At 38.6% G+C, this 26,925-nt stretch overlaps 1 protein-coding gene across 4 annotated transcripts in view; it reads left to right on the forward strand.

The window, feature by feature from the left end:
- RANBP17 (RAN binding protein 17) overlaps nucleotides 1-26,925 on the forward strand; it is a 333,236-nt gene that overhangs the window by 273,378 nt on the left and 32,933 nt on the right. For 3 of the 4 annotated variants that reach the window (XM_058723324.1, XM_058723321.1, XM_058723322.1), the window contains 4 exons: nucleotides 91-198; nucleotides 2,634-2,716; nucleotides 14,871-15,085; nucleotides 17,938-18,076. In XM_058723324.1, coding sequence (XP_058579307.1) covers nucleotides 91-198; nucleotides 2,634-2,716; nucleotides 14,871-15,085; nucleotides 17,938-18,076 — 545 coding nt within the window. The remainder of the gene's footprint in view (nucleotides 1-90; nucleotides 199-2,633; nucleotides 2,717-14,870; nucleotides 15,086-17,937; nucleotides 18,077-26,925) is intronic. The other variant, XM_058723330.1, reaches the window with a different exon arrangement.

The raw sequence follows: 26,925 nt of genomic DNA on the forward strand, positions 1-26,925 counted from the left end.
TGTGGATTCTCTTTTTGCTTTTGAGGTGCCGCTAATTTTCAGGAACAATATTTCTTTTGACCCTTAAGTTCTTTAACAGCTTTATAAAAGGTACCCAACATATCTTCCCATTCTTCAGAGGACTATCGAACGGTGGTATGGAGAGCCAGCATGCACAACTCCCATTCTGAAACTTATGGCAGAACTGATGCAAAACAGGTAAGAAGTGCAATGGGGGGGAAAAATCTGCTATCTGGCAGCAGTCTCTAGAGGTCAGATTTTCCTGTTTGGTATGTGTATAGTCAAGGCTTAGCAAGAACTCAGGACCCAGAATTTTCAAGATAACTGGTGAAAGCAGTAGAATTAGAGACATAAGGTTGAGACCTTTTGGAAAAAGAATATAGTATATTTAGGTGTATAAGGGGACTATGGGAACTGGAAAAAAATTGGAAGGTGCCGCCACCATTATTTAAAATATTCAAAGGCAAATGGAGGAAGGGCTCCTGTTTTAACTGTTTCACTGCTTAACTGCAATTCCATGTAATTTGAGAGCAGGGAAGTTTAGAGGTCTCTGAGTTGAGATGGTTCCTTCTTCAAGAAGAGAACTGAGTCCCATAGCAGTTCATGGACACATAGTTTGTCTCAGGAGCCCCAGGGATTGTCCCTGCTTTGACTCCTAAGTTATCCTTTTCCTCTTTGCCAAGATGCATGTATGTGGATGATTCATGCATTCAAAATTTTCATTTAAATAGCAACTACAGTAAACGGGGGTGTATAGATCTTTTCAAATTAGTGTTTTCATTTGGGGGTGGAGGGGAAGTACCCAGTAGTGGAACTACTGGGTCATATGGTAGTTCCATTTTTAAGTTTTTAAGGACCCTCCATACTGCTTTCTACGGTGGCTGCACCGATTTGCATTCCCACCAACAGTGTGTTGGGGCTCCTTTTTCCCCACATTCATTAAAAAAATTTTAAGAGTGAAAAATCAACAGCAACTACAACTTCTTAAAGATTGCCCAGTTGACCTTATAATTTGCACAGACCAGCAGAGATTGAAATACTCTGCGTGTAAATATTAACAAAGATGTAGCTAGAGGAGAAAAGCTGCAAGAAGGTAATTGGTTTTACCTCTTTAAAATATGTCATTGTGAATATGGCTTAGCACCAAATTACCTGTCACTTAGCCATCGTGTTTCCTCAGTTCCTCTTGTAAACTATGTGTTGGAAGGGAGATATCCATACAGGGAAGGAGGATGGACTGTAGCTGTAATTTTATCTCTGGTGCTAGGTTTTTCACAGTAATAATTTAAAATTTATTAAATAAGAGGTGGAAAAAGACCTGGCAAATGAAGAAATGTGAGTATTACTCTTTTAAAAGCCGTTTTTTAAAACCATTCTCCTATGTACCTTAGATACTATAAGAAGGGTGGCTGTTTGTGTTTGATTAAATTATGGTTTTTCAACCAGATAATTGATATTATATATTACTGATATAGCATTTAATACTAAGGGGGAAAGTTACTGCATTGTATATTGTAGAGTATTTTACACCTGCCAGAAGCAAATGATTCATATCTATCTAACACAATTGTCCTTAGGAGTACCTAGTGAAAATCTGTAATCTCAGAAAATACGTTATCTTGTGTGTATTTCTCTAGAATCTAATGTGAAGTATGTATGTACATTTCTCTTTAGTCAATAATTGTATGCCAACAATCAAAAGTTCACGATCTTTCTAGTAAGTTAGAACTGCACCTTATTCTGAAGCATTCTGAAAAAGCATGAAGACGCAACAATTCATCATTCCTGGCAAAAGGACTTCAGCAAGTGTCTTTGCTTTTTTGGTATTGCTTTGCTATGACCTATCTGCATATTTTTGGCTAGTCCTTTAAAAAGCATGCCATTACTTCTTGAAAGCACAGAGACAAGGCGTATCAGAGCCAACTGAAACCAAACTGATGTTAAAAAGCAAGTATTATGTCAGGATGGCATATGTCAATCCTTTATCCTGCTCCTACTGTTCCCCTACCTGTCAGAAACCAGGGAAGCAGAATCATTCTTATTTAGAACGCCTAGGACTTGTTTCTTTTTATTTGAGCCATGTGCAATGGAAACTCTAGTCTGAATGTAAGTTCATGTATTTGAAATATGCTTGAAGTATCAGATGATTAATTATACATATGAGCAGTATTAAAAAATACCTAGATCTCCTATCTGTCACTTTAGAATTTGTTTTAAAAATGTTTATCGGGCACGACAGGAGATCGCAAACGTAAACCTCTATACAGGTATTTATATAAACTTACAGATACACACCCTGGGGTATTTTATTAGTATCTATCAGCCACTTTGCATGAAAAGAGAAGAGAGTAAGAAGTCTACGATTTGGGATGTCAGGATATTTTTTTGACAGATACAACTGAAATCTTTGAATCAGTCAGTGAATGAAATTAACTCTTCCTAACTGTCCTAGTATCTTTATTGTGAGAAATCAGCATACATATTTTATCGACACTTGTTTAATGGAGTGGCATTTTTTAAAAGGGATCATTATACTGCTGCTACTTCTAATAAATGAAAATGCTAGGCACTTTAAATCTACATTTGGTTTCTTTATCTACACGTATAGTCTGGTTTTTTGCTGTATTTCTTAGATCCCAGCGTTTGAATTTTGACGTATCATCTCCTAATGGAATTCTTCTCTTCAGAGAAGCTAGTAAAATGATTTGCACTTATGGTGAGTATCTTTTTCCATATTTGTCTCTGCAATATAACTTTATCTCTTTGGGGGAAAGAAAGATGTTAGTTATTTTGTTCTTTTGAACCTTCCTATCTGTATGAATTTGTGAAGTAGGTAATAGTGCAGAAAGCCAGGTAGCTATCAAATTGGCATCGGGAGAAGTAAGTAAGCAGCGTGCCTTTGACTACAAATCATGCCTGACCAACTTGATGAATTTCTTTTGGATAAAATTGCAGTGTCAGTAGGCAAAGGGAATACAACTAGATAGAATATTGAAAAGTTGTAGCGTATTCAAAATTGCAAAAAGTTACATCAGGGAATTTGCTATCATGGATCAAGGAATGCTTAGACCAATATGTCACCAGCACTGAATTTTGGAAAAATATCCTGCTAAAGGGCAGTAAACATTTTATTACAGGGAACTTTTGGGCATTGCACTCTTAGAATCAGAGTTCTATGGTAAAGATAGTCCTATTCGATTATTGTCACAAAATTTGTTTCGCAGTTAGAATCGAGCCTTAGAACTACCATAAACCCTAATACTTGCCAATTCTGACAGCTTCACCAATGAAATTCTCAACTCACTGAGACCTTTATGTATCCTGGGGATGGGGGTAGGATGGGTAAGAATCCTGTTCCAGTTTGCCGTGCACTGGCTGGCCTCTGCACAGTACTCTTCTTGAGAGATGGTTTCCTGTGCCCTCTTACTCTCTGTTTTCTTTTTTGCCTGTCGGTTCTTGCTTTTCCAAATCAGTAGCCAACTCTGAGTACATTCAGTCTCAAAAATTGCCCGTGATTATCGTATTTCTTTTTGAGAACCTTCCAACAGACTTTACAAAATTTTGCAAAGCCTCTTTAAGACCGTGTGTATTTGTGCATATCTGTAGGAACAACCACTGGAAATGTATTACTTCTTTAAAAGTAAAAGCCTATTTAAAAACAAAAACAAAAAAAAAAGGAGAAAAACAATTGTTTAAATTGTTTTCACTTTCAAAACCCATTCTGGGACAGGAAGCTGTGTGCCTTGTAGGCCTCTGTTAAAAATGCATAGTTTTAATTGTGCGTTTGATTTTTAGAGTTTCAGATTCTAAGTGTGTGAAAGCTACAGGAAGCACCTATTTGAGTCCGTAAACTTGCACTCTCCTATGTTCATCTGTACCAACAACTACATCATCACCATTTTTGATCTGTTGAAAGTAGACACATGAGAATCATACAAAGTAGAAATGTTTTGCCTCTTAAAGGTAAAAATGAACCCCTTTTCAAATATTCTCAATGCAGTTTGCTTTACTTCCAGTGTATATCTAGTTCCTTCCATTGTCTTAGCATACAAAAATAACATGTCTAGACCATTTTCTAAAATGGTATCTTAGAGAAAGCATAGTTTTTGGAGATTAAAAGATCTGAGTACCAATCGTAGTACCAGCCCTTATCAACTCCATGACCCTCAGCCAAGACACTGTGTTTCTTTGTGCCTAGTTTTCTCACACACAAAATTAGGAATAATGACTCCCTACTGACCTACTTAGAATTCGAGATGGTTAGGTGAGCTACTCCAGGTAAAGGGCTTGGCACTGAGTGTGACATGGAATAGACATTTAACCAACATGTGTCTCCTTGATCCAGAGCCATTCTCTTATACTCATAGAACCAGCCTTCTTTGGACAGAGGTTCACTGACCACATCACTTTTTTGTTCAGCTCCTGCTTGGACCACGCTGTCCTGCTTCCTTCTGCCTGCAATAAGTGCTTAGCTTCTATTTACTCACTTTATTTTTTAAAATTTTTTTAATATTTACTTATTTTTGAGAGAGAGCCAGAGCATGAGCAGGGGAGGGGCAGAGAGAGAGAGGGATACAGAGAATCCAAAGCGGATTCCAGGCTCTGAGCTGTCAGCACAGAGCCCAACGTGGGGCTCGAACTCACAAACCACAAGATCGTGACCTGAGCCAAAGTCGGACACTCAACTGACTGAGCTACCCAGGCGCCCCCAATTTCCTCACTTTTTAAAAGAAAATAATATTTCTCATATGAAACAATGTAGGTATATGTAAGAATTTCTTAGTAGTTGATAGAGCTTTAACTCTACGCATGTTAGATTTCTGTTACCAATCACAGTTGTATTTTCCTTCTGCTTTTTCTCACTCCAGTTTCTTTCACTGTGTGTAATTTTTCCTTTGGGACTTACTCACTATTGCGGTAGGACCGATCAGAGCAGTGATTTCTCTGCCAGTGTTACTGGACCCCTAGAGCAGAATGTATGTCCAGCCAAGTGACACCAAAAAGAATCTCAGAACAATGCCAAATCTGTAGGCTTCAAAAGCTACCTAGTCCTCTGTCCAGTTGTTTGACATAAGCAAAGAAAGGCATTGTAACAAAAGCTGAGGAAGTTAACTAAGTGAGGATCACATTGGAGGAAGAAGAAGAGGAGGAGACAGAGGTAGAGAGAGGAAGGGAAGGAAGACAAACAAGATGAAGAAAAAAGAAGAAAAGGAGTAAAGAGGGAAAAAAAACCCTTCAAGGCATTCTTGAGAAGGAAAGCTAGTAAGCTTTCTTACTCTAAAGAGAAACTAAGGGATTAAAGTAAGGCATTGCACCTTGGCTTGAAATAATAATAAGGTAGCTTTTATTTTTTAATCAGCTATTATGTGCCTATTCCTATACTAGACCATTTATCATACATTAGCCTATCAGATCCTCAAGGTAGTAGTGTTATCGGCCACTCACTACTCATTTGGCCTTGGCTAAGTTGCTTAGCCTTTCTTGCTTCAGTTTCTTGTTAAACAGAGAAAAGAACACCTACTTCATAAGGTGGTTATGAGGATTCAGTTCAGTAGTGCATAGAAAGCTCTTAGACCAGTTAGCTTCTGTGATCACTATTATGAAGAAATGGAAGCTCATAGAGATTAAGAAACTTGCCAAATATTGCATAGCTAGCAAGTCGCTGAATTGGAATTTCATTCAAAGTCTCTATAACTTTAAACGATAGTCTCTCCATATTCCTTATTGCCACTTGGGAGCTGCCACAGGAAGATTGTTCTTGAATATTTATGATGAAGCACTGTTCTTTAACGTACGGTGATTTCTGTCCTAAAACTTAAGGGAAATCAAAGGGTCAGTGGCAAAATGTCCTTCAACTTTGTCAGCAGTGACTTGGACACGTGCACTTTACATAGAATAATAGAAACATGTTTATCACCCTTCCCTGATTCCCGTGCTGTCCCCGCCCCCCCCCATCAGCCAAACTGATTTGATCTATCTTGACCCTCTGTAATGCCTTGTTACCCCTTCTTTTACCTCTGGAGTCTTTAATATGCTCATGGAGGGTGATCATGTGGTCTGCCATCCAGGAGGTTGGAAGGTGAGGGAAAGAGTGGGAGGGCACAGAAGAGCAGCAGTGTTTATTTTTTTGGTAAGCCAAGCAGAAGGGAAGGGAAGCCCTCGGAAGAAAGAGGCCAGAACATTCTGCGATCCCTTCTGTCCCCATCCCTCGCTGGGTTTCTTCTCTGCTCACCTCTCATGGGCAGTATTTGGGTAGTCAGTGATCGGGGCGGTGTAGAGTGGGGAGGACTCTTTCCCACATGCACTGATTTGTTGCATATTTTGTGGAACACCTCTACCTCGCTGCTCAGTGAGACTGGCAGAAAAATAATACTTTTGATATGCTGTTTTATTTATCTACATTCTGTCATGATATACTTTGATGTAAGTTTTTAATTTTGCTTCAGCTCTCAGCTGCTCTCGCCGTTACAGCTCAGGGTCAGCAATGAGGTTAGCCACAGTAGCACAAAACAATTTCCTGTTTGTACAGCCCAGGTAACATTTGGATGAGGATTAAATTTTACCACATTTTCTACTAGCCCAAGCCTATTATTTCTAATGAGTTTTAAATTGCTTCAAGAACGTGTATTTCAAAACTTAGTGCTGTGATCCATTCAGCCTGAGCAACTTAATAAAGGAAATTTTTTTCTTGAATTTTTGGTTAAAATGTTGCATGCAGTGTAATAAATGTTATTACTTTGGAAACCTACTTCTCTGTTTTAAGAACTGGACGTTTTTTATGCTCAATTTCCATTTGTCTAATCTTTTCTTCCTTTAGCCCCTGGGTCCTGGTATCTTTAGTGACATCTATTGGTTGAAGAGTGCACAGAAGGGAGAAATCGTGATAATTTTCATAAGACTAGGCAAAACAGAACTGCTTTTATTCCCTCCTTGGATACCTGATTTAAGAAAGTTCAGTGTGTGAAAATCTAAACTTTAAAAATGGATGGAACAGCCATGAGTATTCACTATATGTAAGAATTTACATCAGGGCTCTTTAAAGCAGTATATGCTCCAGGTGCATTTAAGGTATGACTTAATCACATGCTTAAATTGGATTGGTAAAGCAATGTACAAGCCACTGTTATTTATCGTGAGCTAGAAAACAGACCATAGTTTTCTAACTGGCTTTTGCAGAGCCCTGGAGATCTGAAAAGGACCATAGTGGGCCTCCAGATAGCAGGGAGGAGGACACCCTACTGCCACTTTGACCAGAACCACCCCGCTGTAGAGTTGCACCAGATTTGTTTGTAAAAGCAAATCACCTTTTTGACCACTTGTGGGGTTTTTTGTAAAAGAGCTTGAAAATTACTGGCATGTGCTATTAGAAGCATTGTGAGAACGAAGGATTATGATTATATATTTATGTTTGATTACCAAAGAAAAGCTGAAGAACGCATTGGTCCTGAGATAACTAAAGTCTTAATAAATGTCTCCAGGAAATAACAGTTCTGGAAAACAAACTATCCAGGAACCATGTATGTGGCCTTAGATCTTACTGGAAACTTGGATGGGGACATAGAGTGTCAAAGTAGTATTAAAGTAAAGCTCATGATAGAATGACCGACACCTTGAGGATACCAGCACCAGGATCAGGTGGCTTACAAAAGCAAGACCTTGAGGAACATGTTCCACAGTAGATCCACACATACCAGACGTGCCCCCTTTTGCAAACAAGCAAATAATACTACATAAGCTATTAAATAAGGAAGAGTGATGTCCAACCAGGTGCTTAGGGTTCAGTGGATTCTTTCATCCATGCAGCTAACAGTTACTGAGCATTTACTATGTGTCTGATATTGTGAGAGTTACAATGGATAGGATAAGAAATAAGACACACAAAAAAGAATCTTACTGATTCTTCTCTTGAGGAACTTGAGTTCTTCAGGGGATTCAGTCAAGTAAATGAAGACTTATGACGCACTGCGCTCACTTTTATACTTGAGAAGCATACAGAGTGCTATGGTAGCCCAGAAGTTTCTAACTCAAACTGAGGAGTCAAACAAGGAAGAACTTTTTTTTTAAGTTTATTTATTTTAAGAGAGAGAGAGAGAGAGAGAGAGCGAGCATGGGCAGGGGAGGGGCAGAGAAAGAGAGTGAGTCCAATGCAGGCTCCTCACTGTCAGCATGGAGCCTGATGCAGAGCTCAAACTCACCAACCATGAGATCATGACCTGAGCCGAAACCAAGAGTCAGTTGCTTTACCAATTGAGCCACCCAGGCATCCCAAGGGACAATTTTTTACAGGAATAGAATAGGGCCCAGAAGTTTGAAGAGGGCATTTCAAGCAGACAGTAGCTGCTTTTACAAAATTATATAAATATGAAAAGTAGCATGGTCTGTTAGCAAACTGCAGAATTTCAGAATTGCTATAGAGAATAGAAAGTGAAAATCCTGATTATCTCATCATTCAAAGATAACCGTCATTATCAGTTTAGTGTGTGCTTTAAGTGATTTTCAGTTTATTTATTTAAGTAATCTCTACACCCAACGTAAGGCTCGAACTCAAAACCTCAAGATCAAGAGTCATAAGCTCTCTTGAATGAGCCAGCCAGGTGCCCTTACCATATCTTTTTAAATAGCTGCAAAGTATTACATTTTGTGGTCATATTATAATTTATTTAATCATTCACCTTTGGATAAATGTAATTTTTTTATACACATACAATTTTTCACCGTTACATACTTTGTCTCAGTAAGCAGCTTTGACATGCAGTTTCATGAGCTTCATTTGTTCAACAAATGTACCCTGGGAACAGCAGACACTGTTATTGACTCTTTGGATACATCAGTGAGCAAAACTGAAAAAGGCATTATTTAGCATGTTAATAACTGGAATTTAAAAAAAAGAAAGAGAAATTCAGGAGAAGGAACAATAGAAGTACTAGGGATTGGGAAAGGTGTTGTAGTAACTTAAGTAAAGGTGACATTTGAGCAAAGACTTGCAGTAAATGAGGGAGTTAGTCATGTGAATATCTCTGGGCAGAGTATTCCAGGCTGAGAGAATACCAAGTTTCAGGGTCGTGAGGCACCAGTGTATCTGGCATGTCTGCAGAACAGCAAAGAGATTAGTAGCTGGAGCAAAGTAAACAAAAGGGAAAGTTATAACAAGAGCAATGTCATGTAGTGTCATTCTTGTAGACAGTAATCAGGACTTTAGCTCAAGTGAAATAGAGGGACTTTAGAATGTTTTGAGCATATGAATAACATTTGCTACTGGCTTTGACCAAGGTGATAGTGGGAGTGGTGAGAAATAGTTCGATTCTGGATATACTTTGAAGGTAAAGCAAATCAGATTTCTTGATGGATTGGAAATATGGCATGAGAGAGAAATAATGTAGTCAAGGAATTTTGGCATGAACAACTGGAAGGATGAAGTCACCATTAACTGAGATGTATGTGACAGGGATCAAAAGTTCCATTTTGGTCCTGTTCAGTTTGAGATGTTAATTAGATATCCCAGTAGGAATATTGAATATAGACTTGGCTATCCGAGTCTGAGGTTTGGAAGTTAGGTCTGATCTAGAGAAAAAATGTGGAAGTCATTGACTCTTAGATGGTATTTACAGCTGTAAAAACAAGGTAAGATCCCCTAGGTGGTGGGTGAATATGCATCTAGAAGACTTAGGTTTGAGTCCTGGGGCACTTCAGTGTCAGGGGTAAAGGAGGAGAGGAGCAACCAGCAAAGGAAAATGAGAAGGAGCAAGAACTGAAGAGAAGATCGGGGTATGTGCCTTGGAAGACAAGGAAGAAGAGGTAGTTAACTGTGTCAAAAGCTGGCAGTGAATCAAGTAAGATAAGGACTAAGAGTTAACCATTACATTTAGCAACAAGGCGGTCAATGGGAACCTTGAAAAGAGCGTTCTCAGTGGAGTGGACATAAAAGAGAATGAGAGGAGGGGTGCCTGCGTGGCTCAGTCAGTTACGCGTCCTACTCTTGATTTCGGTTCAGATCATGATCTCATGGTTCGTGGGTTCAAGCCCCACATTGGGCTCACACAGAGCCTTCTTGGGATTCTCTGTCTCCCTCTCTCTGCTTCTCACCCGCTCACTCTCACTCTCTCCCTTTCTCTCTCTCAAAATAAACATTTTTTTTAAAAAAAGAGAAAGAATGAAAGGAGAATAAGACAATGAAAACAGTTCTTTGGAAGAGTTTTATTACAAAGGGGAGTACTATCTAGCAGAGAGGTAGGGCCAAGAGAAGATGTTTTTTGTTTTTTTGTTTTTTTTTAAATGGAAGATATAATAGCATAGCCTGTATTTCAATGAGTTGATCTAATAGGAAAACAAGATTGCATAGGAGAAAAAGGAGAAATTTATTGGTGCTTTGTCCTTAAGCACATAAGAGGAGATGGCATATGTTGAACATATTGGAGGGTTGGCTTTTACAGGAGACAGTGTAACTGCAGATGCTGGTAGATAGGTAGATATTGTAATGAACTTTTAGAATTAGAATATGTGTCCAGAAGTGGATTTACACATTTTTTATATTTTTAATAAATATGACCAAATTGCCATCTAGAATGATTACACTAATTTATGTTCCCAACAATTTGCTTATTTTCCTGCCCCCTCATCAACACTGCATTGTTTAATCTCTTTCAATCTGAAACGGAAATACTATATTCCTTTCCACTCTTCATAGCTTCAATTCTGTCCCAAACCATTTATGTCCAGGGGCCTCGAAAGACAGAGTGGGTTGAGTGACCTAAAGTAAAGGAATGTCGGCAAGCTTGTGGTTCTCTTCCCATAACTGTTCTGATGATGAATGAAGACATTCAACCTATAGAGCTGTCAGCTAAATATCACCTTAAAATTTTAGAGATTAAGAGGGAAAAAGAAAACATAAATCAATGTAAGGGATTGCTTTATAAGCCAGGAAATAACATTGTTCGTACTAACGGTTCTTCCTGGTACAAGATACTACTATGGTATTTTATCCCTTCAGCGTTCTTTTTTTAAGTATTCTTCTGAGGACACAGAGAACTGGTAGACTGTAGAGGAAAGAACCACACTGTGACCCCATACAGCCAATTCTCTATTGAAGGAACAGAGGGAAGATGTTCCAAGACATAGCATTGACCTTACTTTGAATCACATATTAGAAGGAAGTGTATTATGCTACACAGCCAGCTTCAGCTCCCCCTCTTTTCCCGGCCATAGCCCCCCATGTGTGAACTTACAGGCTACTAGACTTGAGAAAGAAATGAACCCCCAGGAGTATGCATTGTCATATTTACATTTACTGAGTGAGCGCTGTGCCAGTTACTATGGTAAGCGCTTTACATATGCTGTCTCCTTTACTCCACATAAGAGCCTTGTGTGTTTTACGTACTTAAATTATCCTTATTTTATAAATGAGGAAACTGACTTACAGAGATTAACAATCTGCTCAGACACCGAGGTAGTAAGGAAAGAGGTAGGCTTCAACCCCAATCAGTATGACTCAGAAGCCCACCCGGTTCATTACTCCCTTATGCACTGTATTTCTGTCTTCTGTTAGAATACTGCCTTTTATATAGTTCTCCACCGGAGACCTTTGAAAGAAGATCACTCTTCTTTGGGTGTAGGAAGCCTCTTTTGAAGGAGACATTATAGAGTCAGTCACTCAGGGAAGAGGTGGGGTCTCAGAAGGAAGAAGAGGTTAAAAAAAAAAAAAGACCTGAAAGTAGATCTCAGGTTAACAGAAGTGGAGATTTTGCATTTTTTAATGTATATCCTTCTCTGAATCTAGATCTTGAGGATTGTCCAGAAGGGTACTTCTGAGTGCTGGAAGCTAACCCCAAAACAAAAACAAAAAAGTTTCTCCAAAAGGGACAGAGAATAGAGGTTAAGAAAAGAGAACCCAAGCAATTAATATAAGCAAATGATAAGCTGAATTACCAGTCTCGAGTCCTCTGTGCTTATTTTTCAGGTTTTTTTCCCCTTATCATTTAGTGAGATTTCCTGCTGCAGCATGCACAAGAGTAAGAATGGCAGTGCTGTGGCACCTGTGCCTCCCACTGGAAGTTCCCCCCACTATTGCCCTCGGCCAGGTTATCCATCAATTCCCAGCATTCTTGTCCGGAGCCCCAGAGGAGCCTCCACACCCCTCTCTCCCAGGCCTAACATTAAGAATGTACGGTATCTCATTCCCCTGCCCCCAATTATGGCATTTTAAGCTTTTTTGGGGGGAGGGGGGTTGCAATCCAATTTCAGTAAGTATTGTTCAGTGACACATACTGAATAAAGCTGAGTTAGAGTGAGTAAATGACTTGGCCAAGCCTTCTCTTCCAGAGTCTTTCATAGCCACCACGGAATGCTGAGGTACCTGAGCACAGTGAGGTACAACTCTCTATTTCAAAAGTATTACTCGTTCTCCTTTTCAAAGGTCACAAGGCTACACTAATTAACTTGTTTAATTAAAATAAATTAACACAGATGTGTCTGACACAGGCCAAAAGACATGTATTTTAGGTTGCAAGTTCAACACAGAGATGAAAGTTGTGATTCTAAATAAGTAATCCTTCTTTATGATAGGTTATCCAATCTTTAAATCAAAATTTTTGTACCATCACCGTTCTTGGTCTGCCCATTCCATCTTTGCTGTAGAATATAAGACCTTTACTTCTCCCATAAGGACGTGAGCGTAAAAAGGCCCCAAAAGATGATCCAGTTTTCTCCCTTTGACCTGGGCCTTTCCAACAAACCCAAAATGTGTAGTCCACACATAACCCCCAGATTATCCTAGCTCCTTTCATCACATGTAAGCAGTGCTTTCCTTTTCCGAGGACAGAGAGGACAGGGGAGTGTCTACCTTGGTTTATACTGAATTTGAGGCAAAGGTAGTAAGGCAGTGGTTGAGAACTGTCTTCTCCTGCAGCATCTTGCTTTCGCGGACCTCCATACCTGTGCACATGATCTACCTAGCACACACTCCTCCCCCTCCAAGTCTTCCTGGAAAACCGGGCTTGATCCTTGAGAAATAGCCTGTTCTGTGAAGCTTTTCCCCACTGCCCTCCTGCCCAAGCAGAGTCAGTCTCTTCTTCTGTTCCCCTAACATTTTAACCCAATCTCTCTGTGTTTGTCACATTGTATGAAATCATTGATTTATAAATCTATTTCTCCCACCAGACTGAACTTCTTCAGAACAGAGATTTTATTTCCTTTGTTTATCCCAGCACCTCACACATAATAGCTGTTAAGTAAATGCTGTCATATTGAGTTGAATCTTTATGGAACTTACTCTCTAAATTAGGATGAAGTCATGAGAGAGGGTACGGGATTTGGTGTGGAGTAAATTCCAGGGTCTGTCTCACCCCTCTTAGTACACACGTGGTTACTGTAATATACATATCAGTCAGGATTCAAACAGGGAAAAACAAGCACTATGACACTGACAGAACAGGGAACTTGTTTTATGAATCAGACTTTGTACAGTCTTGGGCAAAGATGGGAAAATAGGTCAAAGGGGGGAATTGAAAATTCAGAAGGAAAACCACTAATCAGCCCTCCTGAAACAATGGCCTGGGTGGACAAGTTGGAGCTTGCAGGGAATTCTAGCAGCTGGAAGTGTCACTTCCAGCTGCTAGAATGGAACGATGAAAGGATGTGGGGTCAGAGGGAACTGGTGTAGGGTAGAAGTCAATGGAAAACGGCTGCCTTTGCATAGCTGCCAGCCTGGAAGTCTGCTGCAGAGTAGTTGGTGATGGGCTTGGAGTCATTCGTCAGCAGGACTGGTGGTTCTAGACACAGAGGAGGAAAGAACACGGACAAACTGAAACCCAGCGGCATTTCTACTGTTTTTTCTCACTCTGGTCACAGTGACCTTCACAAAAGCGTGGCTGCTACTTCACTTCCACCTTACAAATCTCACACAAATTTCTCTTTTGCCCAATTCTAGCCCACAACCATAAAGGGAAATGCATTCTGGGAAAGTTAATTCTTGTGTAGCCAAATTGGCACAGTACAAAGCCACAACAATGTACCTCTAAATTTTGTAAGTTGAATTTAGTTTCAATTTTAGCAGTACTCACTTAAATAGGAAAACACAGAGCTAAGAAACATGTAGGACTTTATAGTTTTTTAAAAGGCATTCTTGGGTATTGCCTAAAAACATGCCTTACTAGCACACATTTCAGAAACAAATTGTTGGTTATAAATGCTAACCGGTATTAAAATTTTTAAGGTGATTATATAAACATTTCTTTATCTTTTGATGGACAACATAGAATTTAAGTACAGTTTTAAAAATCATCTCTTGAGGTCTTCTGCAAAATGACGGAAGGAAAAAGGAAGTAACATTTGTTATGATCTGTGCCGAGGATTTCTTGTGCGTCTTATTTCATTTAATTCATATACCAAACCTGCGAGGCTCCTAAAAGTGAAGTAACTCAAGATCAAATTCATGTAAAACTGTTGGAACTTCATCCCAGAATTTAGCATAACTTATATCTCAGTCTAGGCTTTTTCTCTTGACTTGGTTGTTTACTCCTACGTTTCTAATGTCTTGTTGAAGAGGAGATAACACATATATTAAAATATGTAAAGTGAACTAATCTTAAGAGTGCAACTCAATGAATTTTTCCATATCTACCTGCATATTCGTATAATCACCACCTAGATAAAAACATAAAACTTTGCCAGTACCCTTGATTGGTTTTCCTTGGGCCGTTTGTGCTTCCCAGGTAAACTGCCTTAAATATTTGCATTTTTCGTTACACGGATGGTGTAATTCTTGGAACAATGCTAAGAGGAGGTGAACATTAGTGGTGAAGTGAAAATGTTAAATAATGTGCCTTGAATTACATCTACTTATATCACTTTCTCTGTCTGCTTTTACCCTAAAACAGGTAATCAGATCCTGTCCCTTGGGAGCCTCTCAAAAGATCAGATTTATCCAATGAAACTCAAGGGCATCTCCATCTGCTATTCAGCTCTGAAATCTGCCTTGTGTGGAAATTATGTCAGCTTTGGCGTCTTCAAGTTGTATGGGGACAACCATTTTGACAATGTACTCCAGGCCTTTGTCAAAATGCTGCTGTCAGTGTCCCACAGTGACTTGCTAGTAAGCAATCGTGCATCACGGGAGTCTTTGTGTGAAATGTGAAGTAACACCACCAGAGGCTTGGAGTGGTTACAGTGAAGCCCAGGGAGTTAGAATAGCACCAGAACATTGTTATGTTTTAGGACAGCATCTTGATTTAACTTGCAGAATTTGAACAACTATAGTGGCTGTGTTTCTATAATTAAATGTGCAGTTTTGAAAACTGCAGCTACCACTGTCTGATGGATCGGTCCTCCAGAGTGCTCCAGGTTCTGCATCTAGAGAAAATGTCATCAGCAATTTCAACTGATTGCTTACAACTATACTCATAATTCAAAACAGGTCTGTCTCTTGGAGCAGAAATGCAGGATCGGCTGCAGGATCTTCTCCTTCCTTCTTCCTTCCTCCTCCTATGCCCTCTACTTCCCCTACTGTTTGGCTTTCCTTTGCATGAAATTCTGGTGTGGCGGAAGGGGTGCTGAAATCAAAGTTGAGCGTGCGGGTGCATAGTCTCAACTCTGCCACTCACTAGTCATTTACCTTGAATAAATCACCTTCTCTATTTCTCCAGGCTTTAATTTCCTCACCTTTAAAATGAGTAAATTAAACAAAGTGATCTCCAGGTCCCTTTTCAACTCTACCGTCTAGTTTCTATGATCTATGTCAGTGGTTTTCAAACTTTGAGGCCCATCAGAATCACCTAGGGTGCTTGTTGGAAATTTAAACTTCCAGGCTCCTCCACTGAGCTGTGTCGTTATCACACTTTTTTTTCAAACACCTCTGCATGATTGCACAAAAGCTAATATATGCCCAATGTGGCTGCAGTAATTACTTCAATAACTGCCAAATTCATGCTCAGGTGTAGTTCAGGCTTTACCACCTGCTCCCTGCCAAAGTTGCAGCTGAGATCTGGGGGGCCTTTGGTCAGTTTGAGTCATCCTGGACAAGAATGGACTAGTGGCACCCTCTTCCACCGTTCTAAGTCTTTATGGAACCACATCTCCAGCTAAAGTGGTTAAGCCTCAGTAGTAGAACAGAATGCTCATTGAAGGCTGCCTGTGTGACAGAAATTACAGACCAGAAACTTGACTCAGATCAACCATGCATTAACAGACACCTCACTGAGAAGACACTTCACTATAGTTGAGGTCCACCAAAAAAACTGATTGTAGCTCCAGCAATTTCTCTCATCTTTTTTCTAACAGGCAATCAAATCTCTAATTCACTAATTCTCAAAATTGAGGATGCATAGGATTCCCTTTATGTATGTAAAATGCATGTTTTAGGACCTCATTCCAGAGCTTTTCATTTAGTGAGTCTGGAGTGGGGATCAGGAAACTGCATTTTTAGCAAGCACCCCATGTGACCTCATGGAGGTGGCCTTAATCTCACTTTAATAAATACTACTCTGGTTTATTTCTCTTATGAGTGTTGTGCTTCTTTGGTATTGGCTTGAGTTTCATTTGAAGTTTTCCAGGGATCTTTCTCATGCACTTATCTTTTGCTCATAGTATATAGCAAATATTAAGCCATTGACCAAATTATGATTTAATTAGATGGGCAGGCACTCTGTAAGTACAACAGACCATGATGCCAAATCCTATTATAACAGCAAAAGCTTTGTGTTAAAAAAAAAAAAAAAAAAAAAAGTCTGCCTTACCACTAGTAATAACTGTTCAGAGTTACAGTATTTCCAACCAGAAAATAATTGTCTTTTTTTTTTTTTCAATTTAAATTTCAGTTAACATGAAGTGCAGTATTGGTTTCAGGAGTAGAATTCAGTGATTCATCACTTACATAAAACAGCCAGTGCTCATCACAACAAGTGCCCTCCTTAATACCCATCACCCATTTAACCCATCCCCCCCACCCACCTCCCTCTATCAACCCTCAGTTTTTTCTGTCTCTCTTGTGGTTTGTTTCCCTCCCTTGTCTTTTTGCTCCACTTCCCATAGATTTATCTGCTTTGTTTCTTAAATTCCACATATGAGTCAAATCCTATGGTATTTGTCTTTCTCTGATGGACTTATTTCACTTAGCATGATACATTCTAGCTCCATCTACACCGCCGTTGCAATTGGCAAGCTCTTATTCTTTTTGATGACTGAATAATATTCCAGTGTGTGTGTGTGTGTGTGTGTGTGTGTGTGTGTGTGTGTGTGTGTGTATGTACGTACCACATCTTTATCCATTCATCAGTCAGTGGACATTTGGGCTTTCTCCATAGTTTTGCTATTGTTGATAATGCTTCTATAAACATTGAAGTACATGTACCCCTTCCAGTCTGTATCTTTGTATCCTTTGGGTAAATACCTTATAGTGCAATTGCTGGATCGTAGGGTAACTCTATTTTTAGTTGTTTTTTTTAATATGAAATTTATTGTTAAATTAGTTTCCATACAACCCCTAGTGTTCATCCCAATGGGTGCCCTCCTCAGTGCCCATCACCCACTTTCCCCTCCCTCCCACCCCCCATCAACCCTCAGTTTATTCTCAATTTTTAAGAGTCTCTAATGGTTAGGCTCCCTCCATCTCTAACTTTTTTTTTTTTTTTGAGGAAGAATTCAGTCTTCTAAATTCCACACTACAGATTTTTATTCGCATTTAAGTGTTATCCATGTAAGGTAAAATTGAGGATACTTTCTGTGCTGTATCTTCAAATTAGGATTTCTAGAGATCAAGAGATTCCTATTAGAACCCCCTTAAATACCGAATTGAGAATCATGTGTTTGTCATTTGTTCCATGTATTTATTTTATATATTTATATTTAGGTAGGTTTATATTTTCTAATATTATAAATGGCAGTTTCCACTAGACCTTAACATGTCTTTTGCTTCCCAGTGGCTTGACACTTGGTATCTCTGTGTTTTAGCAATATCGGAAACTGAGCCAGTCTTACTATCCACTCCTGGAGTGTCTCACCCAGGACCACATGAGCTTCATCACCAACTTAGAGCCTCCTGTACTGCTGTATGTTCTCACATCTATCTCCGAGGGACTCACTACTCTTGGTAAGTATTGTGGAGAACATGATTTCCAGAGGAAAAACTTCATTGTGGTCTCTTAATGTATGTGCTTACTAAGATGATCATCCTACAGACAGGAAAAAATTATGTACCCAAACTAAGAGATTATTTCATAATTACTGCTTGCAAGTGAGAAAATGCCTTTTTGTATTTTGATGTACAGCTTAATTTTTAATCCGCTTAAAGGTATAATTTATACACATTGATTTTAAGTGAACAGTTAGTTGTTCAGTGACTATAACAAATATATATACACAGTCATGAACCATCACAACTGAGATATGGAACATTTTCTTCACCACAGAAAGCACTCTAGTGCCTCCTTCTAATCAGTCCCTTCCCCCTCACCCCAGCCCCAAGGAACCACTGTCTACTTTCTTTCACTATAGTTTACCTTTTCCAGAATTTCATCTAAGTGGAATCCTATGATGTATATACCTTTCTCTTTCGTTTAGCATAACGCCTTTGAGATTCTTCCATGCTGTTTTGAAAGTCAGTTTATTCCTTTCTGTTGCTGAGTATTATCCCATTGTGTGGAATACTACAACTTATCTATTTATATATTCACCAGCTGATGGACTTTTGAGTTGTTTCCATTACTTGGTTGTTTTGTACAATGCTACTGTGAATGTACAAGTCTTTCCGTGGACAGGTAGTATTTTTCTCTTGGGGAAATAGCTAGGAGTGGGATTTTTGAGTTGTATGCTAAGTGTATTTTTAACATTATAAAAAAATTGTGACACTGTTTCCCAAAATGACTGCACCATTTTGCTCTCCCAGCAACGTTTGAGGGTTCCAGTTTCCCAGTAACCTCCCTAACACTTGGTATTGTCAGTCTTTTTAATCTTAGCCATCCTAGTGGGAGTTAAGAGGAATCTCATGATGTTTTTAATATTTCTTTCACTACTGAATAGTGATTTGAACATCTTTTCATGCTTATGGGCTATTCATGTATCTTCTTTAGTGAAGTATTTGTTTGAATCCTTTACCCATTTTTTTAAACTGGGTTATTTATCTTGTAAACATATATTAAATATTCTGGATACAGATCCTTTATCAGATATGTGTTTTGAAAATATTTTTTCAGGCTTGGCTTGTATTTTTATTTTCTAACAGTCTCATCTTATTATAAGAGCAAAGTTTTTTTAATTTTGAGGCAGTCCAATTTACTTATTTTTTCTCTTATGGTTCATGTCTTTTGGGTCCTATCCTAAGAAATCTTTGCTTAACCCAAGGCCAGACAGGTGGTTTTTATGTTTTCTTCAGAAGTTTTATAGTTTTTGATCTTATGTTTAAGTCTGTGAACCATTTCAACTACTTTTTGTATATAATATTATGTATGAGACAAAAGCTGTTTTTTAGCATACAGTTATTCAATTGTTCTAGCACCTTTTGTTGAAGAATGTTCTTTCCTTATTGAATTACTTTGTGCCAATTCTATACTGTTCTGATTCTTAACTTTTGTCCTAACTTTCTGGTACATCTTGAAATCAGAGAGTATAGCCCTCTAATTTTGTTTTTCTCTATTTTTTTTAATGTTTATTTATATTGAGAGAGAGAGAGAGAGAGAGCAAGGGAGAGCAAGCACGGGAGAGAGAGAGCCAAAGAGAAAATCACAAGTAGGCACTCGGCTGTCAGTGCAGAGCCTGACATGGGACTAAATCCCACAAATTGTGAGATCATGACCTGAACTGAAATAAAGAGTCAGACACTTAACTGACTGAGCCACCAAGGTGCCCCTGTTTTTCTCTTTTAAAGTGGTCTTGGCTATTCTGGGTCCTTTGTCTTTTTATATACACCTTAGTGTCAATTTGTCAGTTTCTCGTTAGAAAAAATAAATGAATAGGGGAATTTTCGTGGGGATTGCGTTGAATCTCTAGCCCAATTTGGGGGCAGTTAACATATTAGCAATATTGAACTTTCAATTCCTGAAAATGGCATATCTGTCCATTTATTTAGGTCTTCCTTAATTTTTCTCAACAGCATTTTTGTAGCTTTAAACGTATGACTCTTGTACTTATTTTGTTATAACTACGTATTTTATGTTTTTATGCTATTGTACATGGTATTGAATTTTAATTTCCCATTGTTTTTGGCTACTGTGCAGAATTGTAGTTGATTTTTTTTGTATGTTCACCATATATCCTTCAACCTGACTAAACCCACCTATTAATTCTGGTAGTTTTTGTAGATGTCTTAAGATTTTCTGCATAGATGTACCTACAAATAAAGACAGTTTCATCTCTTCCTTTCCAGTCTGTATGGCTTTTTTTTCCTTGCCTTATCACACTGGCTAGGGTCTACAATACAATGTTGAGTAGAAGTAATGATAGCAAACATTTTTTTCCTTGTCTCCAAGGAATGAATGTCTCCATTCATTCTTTCACCATTCAGTCTAATGTTAGCCATAGGTTTTTATATAGATGCTCTTTTATCTTGTTGAAAAAATTCCCTTATTTGTGGTTTTCTGAGAGTATTATCATGAATGAATATTGAATTTTATCAAATTATTTATCTACATCTACTGAGATGATTATATGGCTTTGCTTTTTTAATACATTACATAATGTTAATCATCACATTGATGGGTATTTGAATGTAAAACCAGCCTTGCATTCCACACTAGGTTGTAACACATCCTTCTTATATGTTATTGAAATCGACTTTCTAAAATTTTGATACAGATTTTTTACATCTATGTTCATGACAGATATTGATGTGTTCTCAGTAGTTTTTCTATAGTTCTTCTTCCGTATCTAGTACTCTTTGTTCTTCTGTATCTTTGCCTTGTTTTAGTGTCAGTCTAATGCCATCATAAAATGACTTGAGGATTGTTTCCACCTCTCCTATTTTCTTAAAAAGTTTGTGGAGAATTGTTATTAGTTCTTACTTAAATGGTTATTAGATCTCCTTAGTGAGGCCTTTAAGCCTAGATTTTTTATTGTTGTTAGTAAGTTTTTTTAACTACAAATTAAATTTTTTCATGGATACAGGACTATTCCACTTATTTATTAGATCTGGCATAGCATTTGGTAGTTTGTATCTTCAAAAGAATTTCTCCATTTTATCTGAAGTTCATCTGACATTGACATAAAATTGTTCATAATATCCCATTGTTATACAATATGATTTGAGCAAGGTCTGTAGTGATTCCCCTCTTCCATCCCAGAAATTGACAATTTGTGTCTTCTCTCTCTTTTTTTTTCTCATTCTGGCTCTAGATTGATCAGTTTTATTGCACAGAACCACCTTTCAGTTTTCATTGAATTCTCTTTTATTTTTCCATCTTTTATTTCATTAATTTCACATATGGCCTTTATTATTTCCTTCCTTTAGTTTACTTTGCTTTTTCTTTTCTTAATTTTGTCAAGTAGATACGTAGATAACTGATTTTAGACCTTTCCTCTTTGCTAATATACACATTTAATGCTTTCATCTAAGCACTGCTATAGCTATTCCTCACAAAAATTTTATATATTTTGAGATTTTTTTTTCTATTCAGTTCAAAAATATTTTCTAATTGTCCTGCTGAATTCTTCTTTTATCAGTGGATTGTTACTTAGAGGCCCAGGGTTTTTAATTTCTGTATATTCACAGGTGTTCCTGATATCTGTTACTGATTCTAGTTTAATTCCATTGTGGTCATAGGAAATACTCAGTAATTTTTATAATCTTTATATTTATTGCATCCTTTTTATGTTCAAAATACGATGAATGTGCCATGGGCACTTGAAATAACTGTGCATTCCACTGTTGTTGGGAAGAATGTTCTATGGTGGTCTAATTGTTCAGATTTTCTATATTATTACTGGTTGTTTGTTTTCTACTTATTCTATGAACCACCAAGAGAGAAGTGCTGAAGTCTGACTATATAGATTTTTCCATTTCTCCTTTCAGTTCTATCAGTTTTTATATAAAGTATTTCAAAGCTTTGTTACTAGATACATAAATATTTAGGATTGTTATGTTCCTTTGGTCAATTTTCCCCTTTATCATTATGAAATGACCTTCTTTATCTCTTGCAATACTCTTCTTTTTTTTTTTTAATACTCTTTCTTCTGAAATCTACTTTGTCTGATATTACTAGCCTCTCCAGCTTTCTTTTGATTAGGTTGCCTCTTTTTCTATCATTTCCCTTTTAATCTTTCTGTGTCTTTATATTTAAAGTTGGTTTCTTGTAGACAGCAGGTATTTTCTATTGCTATTATAACAAATTTGTACAAGCTTGGTGGCTTAAACTAGTGTACATTTATTATCTTATGGTTCTTTAGATCATAAATGTGACATGGGTCTCACTGGGCTATAAAATGAAAGTGTCAGCAGAGCTGTGTTCCTTTCTAGGACCAAATCCATTTCCTTGCCTGTTCCAGTTTCTAGAGACCACCTAAATTCCTTGGCTCATGGCCCCCCTTCATCTTCAACACCAGCAAGATTGCATCTGTAACCATTCTTCTATAGATACATCTCCCTCTAAGTCTGACCTCTCCTGCTTCTCTCTTTTACTTTTAAGGACCTTTGGGATTGCATTGGGCCTACCCAGATAATCCAAAATAATCTCCCTATGTTTCTCTCAACTAATTAGCAATCTTAGTCCACCTGCAGTCTTATTTATTCTTTGCTGTATAATCTAACACATTCACAGGTTCTGGGAATTAGCACATGAACGTATTTGCCAAACACACAGCTTATAGGTGGGTCATATTTTTATATCAAATCTCACTGTCTCTGCCTTCTAATTAGTGTTTCAACCATTTATATTTAATGTAACTACCAGTGTATTTGAGTTTAAATCTATAATATTGCTACTTGTTTTCTTTTTATTTTGTCTGAACTTTGTTTCTTTTTTCTTTTTTTCCTGCCTTCTTTTGGTTAGGATTAATTACATCTTTCTTATGAATCCATTTTATATCCCCTATGAGTTTATTAGCCAGACTTTTTTATTTTTAGTGGTACTCTAGGGTTTATAATCTACACCTTCAAATAATATCAGCACAGTTTGCCTTCAAATAATCACAGTCTACCTCTTTCCCTCTATCTCCATTCCTTCTGGAACTACACATGTGTTGTATATCTCTGTTATTATTCGAAGACTGGATGGGAAGGACTCCTTTACAGATCTCCAGAACTGTCTCTTTGTATAGCTCCCACTCTCTGAAACTCTGTCCCATGGGTTCTAGCTGCCTCAGTCTCCCCAAATTCAAACTGTTTCTCTTCAACTCAGTGAGACTGCTTAGCTCAGTTTGGGTTCCCCCTTCCTGGTCTGTAGCCTGGAAACTACTTGGGGCAATAAGCTTGAGCAATCACATCATTTGTTTCCCTCCTCTCTGGTTTAATAGCCCTGTACTGCTTGTTGTGCAATAATTGAAAAATGTTGTTTCATATTTTTGTCCTGTTTTCTAGTTGTTTATGGCAGAAGGAAAAATTCTCATAGCAGTTAATCCTTCAAGGACAGAAACTGAAGCCTTGTCTTTTCTTATTACAGTTTGGCTTGACATTCTTTTAACTCACATCATAGTAATACTTGAAGATTTTGAATTAGTTGCAGGCAGCTATATTGCTCTCAAAGTGTGGTCTCAGGCCTGGAATCTGCATTTCAACAAGGCTCTCAAGGGAGTCTTGATGAAGTGGCATTAGGGAGGGAGTACTGAGCTTGGATGTAAGTCCTGGTGCTACCACTTACTAAGTGTATGTTTATGGACATGTACTCTGTGCCTAATGCTGTCATAGGTGTTTTCAGGTGGGTACTTCAGCCTTGTCATTCTCAGAACCACTGTGCCTACCAAAACTGGGTTACATACTCTGTGTGTCCTTATTTCCTACTTGATTGCAGTTTTCTGAAGGACAGAAACAGTGTCTTGAGGCACCACTTTATTCCCAGTGCCTAGCATATAGTAAGTGCTCAGTAAATATTTATTGATTAAGTTAATTGAGTAATGTTATTTTCATTATATTTCATTATACAGATGAGTAAGCCGTGGCTCAGGGAGGTCAAACAACTTGCAGAAGGTTACACAACCAATAAGTGCCTGATCTAGGAGTCTTTCTGACTCGAAAACCCATTCCTCTTCCCCTCACCACCCTGCCCTAGATCTATCTAATCTTCAAGCAAAAGGACTATCAAAAGTACCCACTTGGGTTTCTCCTTTTCCAACAATAATAGATCTGCAAAGAGGCATTTATAGTTATCGTTTGGGTTACAAGCAGGCTTCAGTTCTACTTTAGCCTCTGGAAAAACTGAGACGGAAGCACAAAAAAAAATTGAATCAGTGATAGGGTAGTAACTCACCTAATATGCTTAACATGATATTAACAATTTTTGGTTATCCTCATTCATCAGCATTTTTAGTTTCAGGCAAGCTGTAATGTGGGGAAAGAGAAAGGTGAATGAGAAAAGTGACTATATTTTCTTTTTATTTTTTTAAAGTTTATTTTAAGAGAGACCGAGACAGCGTGAATAGGGGAGAGGGAGAGAGAGAAGAAGCCTGACCCAGGGCTCGCACTCACAAAACTGTGAGATCATGACCTGAGCTGAAACCAAGAGTCAGATGCTTAACCAAATGAGCCACCCAGGTGCCCCTATTTTCTATCTTTTTATTACCCAGCCACCATCACCCCCCACCACACTCTTACATATAGAAACCATTCTCTTACATATAGAGACCAAGTGCAGAACTTACAAAAAGCTGCTCTTAATAATAGTGACACTCAAGTCATTCATTCAGTAAGTACCAATTATGCACATACTATGTACTTGGCAGTACTAAAGGGAACAAAACAGAGAAGGTCCCTGCTGATGTGAAGCTTTTACTCTAGAGGGAAAAGATAAACAATAAATACATGACCACACACACACACACACACACAAACACGCACGCGCACACACACACACACACACACACACACACACACAAGAAAAAGTCAGGTCATTGCAAGTGCTAAACAAAGACTTAAAATGGGATAATGACTGGAGAATGATCAAATGTGGCTTCTTTAGAAGTGATCAGGGAAGGCCTCTGAAGATTAGCTGGGGCAGCAGTGAGGGTCATTCCAAGAAGTAAAAGATAGCACAAAAGGCAAAAACAAGAAATTGTGAGGGCAAGTGAAAATTTGAACCAACTGGAAGCCACCAGACCTTTCCTCATCAAGGCCACTATTAATAAAATGTTCATTATGAATAGAATATGTTGTTATTTTGAACACATTCTTGAATTAGATTAAGTGGTATGAATATAACATGGAAACAAGACATTCAGGAAATATTTAGAAACTTAGAGACCTTGTGGGGCGCCTGGGTGGCGCAGTCGGTTAAGCGTCCGACTTCAGCCAGGTCACGATCTCGCGATCCGTGAGTTCGAGCCCCGCGTCAGGCTCTGGGCTGATGGCTCGGAGCCTGGGGCCTGTTTCCGATTCTGTGTCTCCCTCTCTCTCTGCCCCTCCCCCATTCATGCTCTGTCTCTCTCTGTCCCAAAAATAAATAAAAAAAAAAAAAAAAAAAAAAAAAGAAACTTAGAGACCTTGTACACTAGTTTCTCCCACCAAAAACATGCTAAAAGTAGAAGACAGCTAGCTATGAGTTTGCCAAACAAAATGATGGGCTTTGTATTTAAGGGACTGAAACCGCCAGGAAAACAGATGGAAAGTGAAAAGGGGGAAGCCTACTCTGTGTTGAGCACTATGTTAACAGTCTTTACACACTTTACTAATTTCTCACAAGACCTTGCAAAGTAGGTGGTATTAAGCACATTTTACAGAGTTGCAAATTAAAGCTCCATGAAGTTAAACATCTAGAAAATACAGATTCAAATCCAGAGCCACCTATTTCCAAAACTGTGCACCACCCAGACAGGCCTTTCGTTTCTGAAATTGCCTTTCACGCTGTATTTTTCTAAGACCTCCTTCCTCTCTTCTGCCATGGTGAGAAATTTTGAGCCAAAGCCAAATTTTAGCTCAGCCCCATTATTATTCTCCTGACTCAGTCAAGCAACTCTTTCCTATACAGTTAACTTTTCAGAACAGTTTTCCATGATGGGTCCTAGTGAACAGGAGGCTTATTAATGATGCATGTGCTTCCTGTGGAGACCTGTTGCAGGAGAAAAGGAGCATTTGGTTTTAATGCCAAACAACAAGTTGCTAGAGAGAACAAAGTGACCATTTGACTTAAACATTGTGTCTAAAATTGTCTACATTGCAGTCTGACTTCAGCTCAGGTCATGATCTCTGGGCTCATGAGTTCAAGCCCCACGTCGGGCTCTGTGCTGACAGCTCAGAGCCTGGAGCCTGCTTCGTATTCTGGGTCTCCCTCTCTCTCTCTCTCTCTCTGCCCCTCTCCTGCTCATGCTGTCTCTCTCTGTCTCTCAAAAATAAATAAACATTAAAAAAAATTTTTTTAATTGTCTACATTGCAGATAAATCCTTTTTTTTTTTTGGTCATTTTTTTAAATGTTTACTTATTTTTGAGAGAGAGAGAGAGAGAGAGAGAGCAAGCGGGGGAGGGGCAGAGAGAGATGGAGACACAATCCGAAGCAGGCTCCAGGCTCTGAGCTGTCAGCACAGAGCCTGATGTGGCGCTCGAACCCATGAACCATGAGATCATGACCTGAGCCGAAGTCAGATGTTCAACAGGCTGAGCCATTCAGGTGCCCCGAATGAATCCTTTTTTTAAAAGAGTCTGAATACTGGGACTCCTGGGTGGCTAATTCGGTTAAGTGTCAGACTTCGGCTCAGGTCCTGATCTTGTGAGTTCAAGCCCTCCATCAGGCTTGCTGCTGTCAGGGCAGAGACTACTTCGGATCCTCTGCCCCCCTCTCTCTCACGCCCCGACTTGTGCTCTCTCA

Source organism: Neofelis nebulosa, chromosome 1, assembly GCF_028018385.1.
Source record: "Neofelis nebulosa isolate mNeoNeb1 chromosome 1, mNeoNeb1.pri, whole genome shotgun sequence".
NCBI classification, from domain to species: domain Eukaryota; kingdom Metazoa; phylum Chordata; class Mammalia; order Carnivora; family Felidae; genus Neofelis; species Neofelis nebulosa.